The 11,357-nt window shown below is 44.8% G+C and overlaps 1 protein-coding gene across 19 annotated transcripts in view; it reads left to right on the top strand.

The window, feature by feature from the left end:
- Nucleotides 1–72: 72 nt before the first annotated feature.
- Nucleotides 73–11,357, top strand: part of caska (calcium/calmodulin-dependent serine protein kinase a) — a 112,620-nt gene continuing 101,335 nt past the window's right edge. For 8 of the 19 annotated variants that reach the window (XM_020631950.3, XM_065962235.1, XM_020631944.3 and 5 more), the window contains exon 1: nucleotides 75–872. In XM_020631950.3, the coding sequence (XP_020487606.1) occupies nucleotides 814–872 (59 nt within the window). In that variant the 5' untranslated portion in view covers nucleotides 75–813. Of the gene's footprint in view, nucleotides 873–11,357 lie in introns of all 19 variants that reach the window. The other 11 variants (XM_065962238.1, XM_065962244.1, XM_065962243.1 and 8 more) reach the window with 3 other exon arrangements.

The raw sequence follows: 11,357 nt of genomic DNA, 5'->3' as shown, positions 1-11,357 counted from the left end.
TCATAACGCGCGTGTGGGCGGGGCTTGTTGGTGTTCTGGAAGCTCCGTGGAGTTGAACGTCCAGGCAGGCAGACGGGCGACAGTGTTCGGGGGGAAAAGACACAAACCAGCGGCTACGGGAGAGTTTCCGAACCGGCAGTGGTGGAGCTTCTGGACGGGGCGTGGAGGACTTCCCACCGTGCGTCAGTAAAGCCTTCACGGCGTGTGGATTTCGTGTGCACCCCCGCCCCCGAGAAAAAAGTGTGGCTGCTCTGGGAGTGAGGATCACCGTAACCCACCTGGATCGGTGCTGTAACGGGAGCCTGGTGTAGCCGACACAATCCAGCGGGTCTGTGCTCGGCATACTAGACCCGGTGTCGGAAGGAGAACACACACACACACATCCATAGGCGACGCGCGCACAAACACACACACACACCGGCGGAGGAGTTACTATAATGTTTGACAACCACGTATGCGTTGCTTTTTGACACGGGTTACCGGGAAGCTGTGGGAAAGGCGGGGCCGAACCGGTGGACACCCCAACTGGATTACTGAGCTCCCCGCGTGCCGATTCACCCACCGCGACGCAGCGGTTTTTTTGGGGGGGTGAGGAGGAGGAGGCGGGGGGTCGACGGAGGAGCCAACAACTGGAATATAACAACCTTTCTGTGGAACTCTTTACCGACTGACGGCGCAGGCGGTGCTGGACGGTTATATCGCTTCAGCTGCCGCTTTCCTCTAAAGGAGCACAGCCGGGCTTGGGACGCTTATTTGAGGAGGGGGGGGGGCGGGGGGGGAATCATTTTTTCCCCAGCCGGGGTCGGTTGGACTATGGCGGACGACGACATCCTCTTTGAAGATGTGTACGAGCTCTGCGAGGTCATCGGCAAGTAAGTGTTGCATTGCTGATTTATTTCACCGCTGGTCACCTGAGCTTTGCAATTAGCTCCTCGTAATATCCCGAGGGTTTGGCTGATGTACGCACACACTCACGCACTTACGCACTCAAAGCGCGGTAAGGAGCTATAATTAAAGGTGTTGTGAGTGACCTTAATGCTATTTGTGCTGTCTTGTAATTGTATATAATTTAAATATACTCAGGTTTATTGCGCAACAATTAAGCACAGGTGGATAACTGTCTTTATCTGAATGCATATTGACGTAATAGCAGTTGTTGCACTCCCACTTTTATTGCTGGAATCCAACATTACGATAAGAACCTTTTTATTGCCGTGGCAGTATTAACCCCCCCTCCTCCTCCTCCCTCATCCTGCGTGGTTCGTGTGCAATAATTGCAGACACACAGTTGTTGGCATGCAGCCGCGTTCTTTGACCTGGTGGCAGTTGGCAACTTGCTGCAGAGATTAAAGGGCAGGGCACCAGAGCGTCGTGAGTCATGCACATCGCACATCTGGTCGTGGTTAGAGCACCGGAGGTCTCATCCAGACTGGCTGGAGTAATATTCACAGTGTTGGGAATGTGTTTGCACAGGGGAAGTCCCAGCATTTCAATCTGAGGTTGTGGTGTAAGTGATTTACTCCAGAATGAAGTTATGGTCAAACACAAAGCCATGCATCAAGCGTTTGATGGATACATCTGCAACATAAAATGATATTATGCAATAAGCAGGGATGTGCACAGAGATTTTTTTTTTGGGGGGGGGGTCTGGGGCCCTCATCCCACCCATAAAAATCTCACTTTCCCCCCTCATCTTGCAGCTTGGTCTTGGTCATTCTTTTTTTAGAGGTGTATTTTGGGGCTTTTATTCCTTTTTATTTAGAGACAGGACAGTGGATAGAGTCAGATATCGGGGAGTCCGAGAGTGGGGAATGACATGCAGGAAAGGATCCAAAGGTGGACTCCGACCTGGGCTGCCCGCCTGGAGGACGTGTGCTAACCACTTGGCCTCCCGCGCCCAAACACGGTCCATTCTTAATGGCTGTGTTAAAGTAAATAGATGAGAGAATTCTTCCTAAAAAGGATAGAAATTGGATGCAATTACGGCAGCAACAAGAAATTGAGTAAATTAAGATGATCTCAAACCACCTCGACTCTTCTCTGACTGACTCTTATCTTTTGATGGCTTGTTTTAATTGTGATTTTTTTTCTCTATCTCTATCGTCTATCATTGTGAAACCACAGAAACATTTGTGGTTTTTGAGGCTTCGATAAAAGTTTGAAACCAAAGATTAATTTTTTGAACATGAGGGGGTTAAAGGGTCTCCGGGTCTCAAACCCCCTCATGTGTATGTGCCAGGCAGTTTTAGACCCCAAGTTATTCCCCATCTGGATAACAGTTCATGCTGCAGAATGTGACAGGTGAATAAAACATCTGGATGCTACGACTCCTTCCTTTTTTGTAATCCTACTTTCTGCTTGTGATTCCAGTGTGAAGCAGACAGAGATTATTGTGACAGTTTCAGTTTGTGTGTGTGAACTCTCCCATGCTGCGTCTGCGGATGACTAATAACTAAAACCGGTTAAAAGTGGCACACTGTTCAAATCTGATGATGACCCACCCTCTGCCATTATTTGCTGTCAGCGCTCAGCTTTGTTCTGTTGTACCTGCAGCACACACACACACACACACACACACACTCACCTGGGACTTTCCCAGCTGATACCAGAGCACTTTATAAGAAGAGAGGCGGTAAACGCTGAGGGAGAGAGACACTTTGTTTTCACACGCAGCTCAGACAGCTGAATGAGAGAGAGAGAGAGAGAGAGAGAGAGAGAGAGAGAGAGAGAGAGAGAGAGAGAGAGAGAGAGAGAGAGAGGATCTGTTTCTGCTTTGAACGATGCATGAATAAGAGACTGTGTCATCCAAACTGTTGGCCTTGAATGAAGCACTTCATCGGGCATACAAACAGAAGCTCCATGTGAATCAGCAGCCTGTCAGTCAGTGGGAGCAGGCTGACTGGTTTTCGGGACTTGAGCGGTGTCACAGAGATGGTTGACTGTTTGACGGGCTGATAAGACCTGCCGCCGCTGCTCGCTGCATGTTTAGGCAAGCCTGAAGACTGTGTGTGAGCCCTGCTCGTCCCGCACAGTGACTTTCTCTCTCACTCAAACACATGCAAGAACTCCTCCTTCACTGTCATCCCTTCACGATTAAAGAAAAAAAGATCAAACTTAACACATGCATCTTTATGCAGCAGAAGAACACTTTGACCCTCAGAAACCTACATTTGTATTTCTGATGATTGAGCGTCTTCAAATGCTTCACATCTCGTTTCGTCCTGTTGCTCAGAGAGTGACGGCTCAAGCTGTAAAAAGTTTTTAATTTGAGATAGATTGAAAAAGGATCATGTAATAAACAATCTCCTGCATGCAGCTATTTTGCATCTGCCTGCACGTTCCTTTGAGTTTTTTTTAATTTACTGTGCATCAGGCCCCACCATATGATATTATCACGATACTCGATTTTAAACATTTTGTGATATGCTGAGAATCGGGACACAATATATTGCGAGTTAACTTTCTTAAGTCCACAAAATCAAACTAAATGAAGAACTGTTCAGTCTCTTCATCTCTCGTCAGTCTTTTTTTATTTCTACACACATGGAGTCGAGCTCACAGACGGACCGGCACTGAGATAAAAGGAAAACCCTGTTAAAGGCTGCATGCTCCTCTCAATCTGAACTGTTAGTATTTCAGTCTGATCGAACTTCAACATGAATTTTTTAACAATGCAACTTGTTCAAAATGAGTTGTGCAACCTTCAGCAGCTGAAAAAAAAAAAAAAAAAAAGCATATTTGCTGTTAATATAATAAAAGTATCGATACGTGGCGGCCATGAATCGATATAATATCGCCACACATAATATCAAGATACTATGCTGTATTGATTTATTTCCCCCACCTTCACTGGGCTAATGTGACATAATGAGTTCATTAACTAAAGTAGGAAATGAAGTCTTAGCATTCTGTTGCAAGAATAAAAATAGCTGTTCTAGTTTTTAAGAATTGGGTTCAAAATGATTTCCTGGCTGCAGCCAATCTGCAGAGCGTTTTGTGTTTCATCCATCAATCAATCTGAACCGTACTCTTTGTTATATTATTTACACATAACGTTAAGATGTCATTGGTGAATAAACAGCATGATAATATGATACTCAGAAGTCCTTGGCTGTTATATTTTGATTTCTCTTCCCTCACAGGATCAATAAAATAATCTGAATCTGGAGCATTGTTTCAAAGAGTTAAGGCCTAATCTGAATCGCCTCCTCCAGACAAACCCTCTTCTTCTTCTTTTTCTTCTTCTGGGTTTTCTGAGCTGCATTCCTCGTCTTTGTATTTGCCTGAGATCGTCTCTGATTTACAGTCTCGCAGAGAGAGACGGAGGAGCGGCCTTTTATCAGCCGACCCGCTGTTCTCTGAGAGGAGCTGCTGCAGCGTCTTTTTTTTAAAGACCGCACTCAAGCACAAACTGTGTGTTTTTTGTTTTTTTTATCCTAACAGGGACTGGATTAACTGGAGGGAATCCCGACCAAACGACAACACCGCAGTCTATTTAAAATCGCCCACACCCTGCATGTTACAGCGGCGTGGGTGTCCTCTAGGGTCATACAGGCCCTGTTTAATCCCTGGAAAGCACACTGCGCTCACTGGTTTTAGTCATTTTTTTTATAGGTGTACAGAAAACGGGATCCACCCTATAATTGTGTTCTTATTTTTGCAGAATTTGGCCATGCACAAGCTAGATTTTAGCCCCGTGTTTGTATTATTTTAGAGCAGTGACCTCGCACTAAACCCCGTCTGTCACCCACGTGTTCACATACATCTGTCCTGCTGTCGGATTGATCCTCCTGTTGTCCTTCTGTTTCCTGCACATACTCAAGAAAAAAAGAGAATGAGGAGTGGAGAGTACAAAGAGAAGCTAGCACTGTAAGAAGGAGAGTAAATATCTGTGCTGGAGGATGGGCAGAGGAGGAGGAGGAGGAGGTCTGGGATGAGTGAGGGAGCAGGAGAGGTCAGGGGCGCAGTAGAAGGAAGCAGTCCATTAGTTTGACTCACACATTAAGAGACATCCAGCGCCCTCAGGCCTCGCTCTTTTCTGGTTTTGGTAAAAAAAAAAAAAAAGAAGAAGTTGTGCGTGTGTGCTCCTCACAGCAGGGACGTTACACAGCTCTGTGCATGGAGACAGAGAGTGCAAGAAAGATGCGTCTTTTCTTTTGTTTTTCAGTCCTCGCAGCTCCAAACTGTGCTGCAGATAATACATGGTGACAACAGCCGATGCTAATTTCACTGCAACAGAGCAAACTGCAGCGTCACGTGTTTGCGTTCAGGTCAGGATGTTTTTGAGTTGGAGAAACACACAATGCTTGACAACACTTGACTGTGTTTACATGCACAGCGACGGGCTGCCCGTGAAGAGAGTCGAGAATCCAAATGATCCGGCCAGAAAACCCGGAGGAAAATTTTTGCACTTTTAAAGTGGAATCTCCAACGTTTTCTTTTTCTCTGCAGAGCAATATGACAGCAAAAAAACAAAAGGAAAAAGCATGGCAGATTTTAAACTCTATAAAGCGAGTCTCTCAGAATGACTCTTCAGTACATCGTTTCAAAGGTTGTTACTGACGGCTTAAGTATCAGCGTGCTGTCATTAATGCCACAGTTAAAGGCCATGGAGAGATTCTGCATGAACCATGGAGGCCTTCATCGCTTGTTAATGGAGCCAGAAATGAGCGTTGATATGACTCAGCTGAGTGGATCAATGGCCCCCCCGTCCTCCCTGTTTGGACTCAGTGTGTAGATTAAACAAAGGACATCATCCTACAACATACATCATTGCAGAGCTGCACTCACAGGAAAATGAATTACCCTACATTTGCATACCTCACGGCCGGGAGGAGACTCAGGAGGAGGAGGAGGGGGGGGGGGGCTGCATAAAGATTGACATCATTATAACTCTCAGCCCAAGGAGGTGTGTGTGTGTGTGTTCACTAGTGTGTCCCAGTGCCTGAGGCTTAGCTCTGACTCAGGTGCAGCGTGCACGTCTCCCATTCAGCTCCTGGAGTGAACTGACGTCACCTGCAATCCTCAGAGAGCGAACTACCTGCTCGCTCACCGCTCCTCTGCTGCCTCTCTGCAGCCTTGTGTGGAGAAATTATGCAAATAATGACTCAAGCTCATCAGTGTTTCTCCTTCATTTACTCCTTTCCCTCAGGAAGTGGAGAGTGTTTTGTTTTGGCAAGGTGCTGCTCAGTAAATTGTGCATTTTCTCTGCTGAGGTTTTGTGTATTAAAATAAGATCTGAAATGTCCTCTTTACAGCCTTAAAGTTTGGAATCAGCCATCGTTCAGGACAACTGTAGCTCCATTCAAATAAAAAAAATCAGTGGACATCCATTCTTCTCTGCCTTACCAGAACATCAGCCTATAAGGCAAATGTCTGTGTGCTCATTTCATTGACATATTCTGGCTGCTGCAGGTCACAACAGTATACCCACAACAGGGTATATTTCATGTCATAACAACAGTCCACTGCAAGCTAAGGGTGTAGCATCAGTGCTCGGCTGAATAAAGTTTTTATGTTTATAATCAGTGTTTCTCCAACGCTGTCACACACCTTCATGACGGCTGCACATCCAGCTGAGCCTGTCTGCTTGGTTTTTTTAATTTGTCAGGATCTCTCCAGTTTTCATCGATCACACATTCAGTAACACGAGTCAAAATTATGTGAAGAGGTGTCATCCTCCCAGTTTGAAGAATAAACACCGAATAAAGCCATTCTTTTCCTGATGTGTTGGCACTAATAGCTCTTCCAGGGGTCTCAAAGCTGAGCTGCAGCTAACGTTAGCTGAGCTTGTTTCTAGTATGTCGATGTAGATGTTATATATTTGCTTCAGTTTATTTTTCATAGAACTGTAAAGGGGAGCTGAACACAACCTGGTAACTTGCAAGATAGAAACTAGTTAAAGCACTTTTCGGGTTAGGGGTTAGGGTTAATGAAAAGTGTGAAACAGTGATCAGGGCAGGCAGCTCCACCACATCTTGCCTCTGAGTGATCCATGCGGCTCTGTTTGTTATCGATGATGGTGAACGAGAGTAGCTAACGCTGCTTAATGGTCACTCACATTGTGCTCTAAATAACGCCAGAGGTTTGAAGAGGTTGTTCTGCGGGAGATTATTTACATTGAGAGCTTTAACATGCAGTTACACGTGCAGCTGAAAACACTCCAGAGATGTGGTTGGATTAAAGCAGAGAGCTCTCCACATACCTCTCGAACACATTAATCTGGCTTCTTAGTTCCCCCATCAGGGCCCCCAGCAGACCCCGGGCTGTGGGTCAGTGGGTTAAACTCTGCTTTGTGTACAGACCTGAGTGTTTTTATGTTTGACATAGGAGACTCTTCTAGAACCCCCCCCCCCTCACCCCCCCCCTCCCTGCAACTAATCTGACTCCATGCCTCGGTTGAGGGTTTGTGTTTTTGTGTTGTGTCTTCAGCGTTTTGAGATGTGTGTGTTTGGCAGAGACGCTCAGGCTTGCAGACACACGGACGTTCCCCCCCTTCCTCTAACGAGCCCTGTTTAGCTACAGACTAATAAATCCATTTTAATTGGGAGTCAACTGCACAGCATCCAATTAGAGAATGTCTTTTCAGCCATAATGCTGCAACAATGTGGAGCGAACGTATGACTGAATGAGGTCCAGGCCCTCGGGGGAACACACACAAACACACACACACACACACACACACACACACACACACACACACACACACACACACACACACACACACACACACACACACACACACACATGTTGTTGTCTCCAGGGAGTCCGCCTGCAGTGTGTGTATCTGTGTATGTGTGTGTGTGTGTGTGGTATGATCTTAACCGTCTCTGCAGGGTTTGAAAATCTGCTGAAAGGCTGGTTCCATCACGCACAATTACACAAAGATGATATAGCAGAGAGATCTCACACTCCAGCACTAAAATATTTATCCATCCTCATCAAACTGGAGGGAAAAACCACACTGAGCAGAAAAAGAGCGAGCGATGTTAGCGTCACACTTCATCTGCTGTCGGTTTGTTTACTGATGTTTCTGAGCCAGAGACTCGGAGTGCTCCTCTGCCTGTTTCTGATACGGTTCTGACCCTGCATGAGAGTATTTAGTGCATTTCAAGACGTCAAATCTGATTGTTTTCTGCCACCAGAATTCCAAATTTACATGAAGCTGATGTCCTAAACTAGGGATGTTAAGATGAATCGTAAAATCATGATGAATCGATTCAAAGTCGCCAAGATTCACATCTGTATCTCTGAAAAATGAATCCCAATAATATGGTGAGTGTCAGCAGCTGTAGAGCAAGATTTAGAAATTGAGGACGCACCACCGTCTTTTAAATCGGAGGTGTGGAAACATTTTGGCTTCCCCAAGACAGAAAATGAAAGAGGTGAGAAGATAACAGACGAGACAAAAACTGTGAGCAAATATTACAAGAAGACCGGGAACTACATAAATAGCACAACCAACATGAGAAGCTCCAATCACCTGACTGACAAGTGAGTTAGCAGCCCCTAAAGGAATCTTTTTCAGTCATCATTTGTCTACAGTCTCATTTTGTAAAATAAATTGAGAGAGAATCGTATCATGAGTTGAGTGAATTGTTACATCCCTACTCTAAACTAATAAAGCGGAGCTTATCAATTCTCAGATGGTCACTAGCCTTATTGTAACTGTCTGTCTGGGTACTCCGAGTCAAGTCGGAGTGAAATATTCTGCTGTCTGCGTTCACACATACATAAAATCGTTGCTTAATTCTGACTGTTTCTGAATATTTCATTCCCTTTAGTTGACTAGTCTGCATTTAAACATCTGTTCAATCTGCAGAAATGTGTTGCCTTGGAACATATAGTCTCCAACTGAGGATGAGGAAGAGGAAGATGAGTTTGTAGGTTATGTCAATGTAACAGCAGCTTCTTGGTCCTCACTATAACTTGTCTGTGCGCTCGGCCCTCTGCTGTGACCTGAGTTTGGTGCTCTCTAAAGTTCTTCCAGATCTGGGCTGTTGGAGCACATTACTTGTGACAGCTCTCTATTGGGATCGTCTGGAAATGTTGTCTCTGAGGAACCTGAACTTTCTGCGTGCAGTATCTTAATTTGCTCGGCTGCAGAGAGAGAGAGAGAGAGGGAGAGAGAGAGTTCCCGGAGAAAGTGTCTGTCCGAGTTTATAATCACAGAGGCTCTCATCTGAGACAGCCTTTAACTGTAACAAGTATTTTGGGACATTTATTAAAAATCGAGTCCCTGGTTTTATACAGTCATTGAAAGGTTTTTTTTTTCATGAGAGTTGCTTGGATTCTGTAGATTTATACTGCTCCGGCTTTAGGAATGAGTGAAACGTGTTTGAGCCTCTGAATGAGTTGAAGGAAGCGTTGTCAAACAACAAACCCAGAGAGAGTTTGAATTCACTGTTTCTTAGAAAGACATTGCTCACTGACATGTTAGCATTTTATATGATTAAAAAATATTGCACATTATGTAACCCTTGTGAGAATTGACCCTGTTCAAGGCCCGGTCTATTCCAGCAAGTCAGTAATTGTATCTAATAAAAAAAATCAAGAGGCCTCATATAACAGATAATAAGATCTGGCCCTGCATGATCTTTGATCTTGTACAGAAATAAAACTGTCTCAAAAAGCACCTGGCTTTCATTTTCATTATTGAACAATCTGCCTGATATTTCCTGGATGAGTTGGATTAGGTTAAAGCTGCTTTCACACTTGTACAAAACTCTTTAAAAAGTCAGGGGTGAGTTGCTTGTGTGAACAGACACATTTTTCACTTGTACACTACCTAGAGTTTCTCCTGTTAGCCTCTTTAATATTTACAGTCTTGGCTAACTCCGAGGACTTGTAAACTATTGCCGTAAAGCAGTACGTACCTCTCGCGAGATGAGCGCGAGCCCCGGTCAGAAAGTTACATCGTGGAATATTGAGGCAGCGAGCCGCTGTGCGGACGTTGGAGAGACAACAATATCCCTGTTGAACGTGATTACGCTGGTAGACGGACTTACAAGCAAATATTTTAAGGTTGAAAAGTTACATATTGGGGCTTTAAATCTCAGTCAAATCTGTTTGATTTTGGGCTCTTAGCGCTGTAGTAAGACAGATTTCAGCTGACTTTTAGAGTGCCTTGTTAGGCAGTGGAGACAGATGGACAGGAGCTGCTCAGCTGAAACAACAACCGGTACTTGTTGTCCATCAGAGAAATCTGGGTACTGATCCAATCGAACGTCATCACACTGGGACACGTCATCACACTGGGGGACGTGCTCAGCCTCAGCTGAAAGCAGCAGGAAAGTTCATCCAGACACAGATCATGACGGAGGAGGGGAGATGAATCCAGCTGTGAGAGAGAACAGGGCATGACATGAACACAGACGAGACAACATTCGGTTCAAATCTGTCAGGCTATATAGAGGCAAACTCAAATGACTATTTCAAATGTCTTTTAAAACTCACACAGGGCTGATTCTCCAGTGACTGTTTTAAATGTGTGAGCGTGCATCGCAGAGTTTGAGGTCACAGCGGGTTTCTGTTTGCTAACAAGGCCACACAGAACCTTCATTAATGCATTATTTATGTTTTATTTCCCTCCTGACCCTGCATGTGTGCGAGTGCTCTCCCGCAGAGGTGTCAGGTGTGTTTACTGAGATTCAACAGGAAGTTCATCACATACAGAAACACACAGGGGACGTGAGGAAGAAAGAAAAGTTCATATAGTCGCCTTGGCTTTTACACATACAAATGACATCATAGTTGACCATAATTGCTGTATATATTTTTTTAGTGTCTTGTGGTTTTTGAGTTATCCAGGCCTTGGATTAAGTTGCCAGAAGTCATTTCTGCAGCCTCTAAAATTTGCAGTGCTATTTTTTTTTTTAAACTCCATGCTCTTGTTTCCAGTTTCTTTTCTTTGTTCTTCTGTCGTACATTCAGAGCCTTTTTTTTATTTTTTATTTTTTTTTAAATCTGAGCCAATTTCCATGCTGCAAAGCCAAAGCAAACACTGTCACTTGGGTTACAGCCGGGGGCCTCGTGGAAAAACAACACCCTCCACGCCGCACACAGGGAAAAGACATCTCCTCCAGAACTCCTGAAAGTTTTCTTTTTCAGCCGTATAATTCAAGAGAATTCAAATTTGATGGTACACTCACTGGAGCTGTTTGCATCCATGTAATGAAGGGTGAAGGTTCTTGTGATTGGGCTTAATGTTAAGCATGTGCTCCGAATGAATTACTCAGAGAAAGAAGGTGAAGAGAAATGTTCGAGTAAGTCTGAGCCTCCTGTGCTGAAGATGGTTTGCAGATGTGGAGAGGCTTCATAGTGATGTCACCTGTTGTCTTTGCTCTGAACCTTCTCTG

This window comes from Labrus bergylta, chromosome 13 (genome assembly GCF_963930695.1).
Source record: "Labrus bergylta chromosome 13, fLabBer1.1, whole genome shotgun sequence".
NCBI classification, from domain to species: domain Eukaryota; kingdom Metazoa; phylum Chordata; class Actinopteri; order Labriformes; family Labridae; genus Labrus; species Labrus bergylta.
The sequence above is the reverse complement of the archived record's forward strand: the minus strand, read 5'-3'. Positions and strand labels throughout refer to the sequence as shown.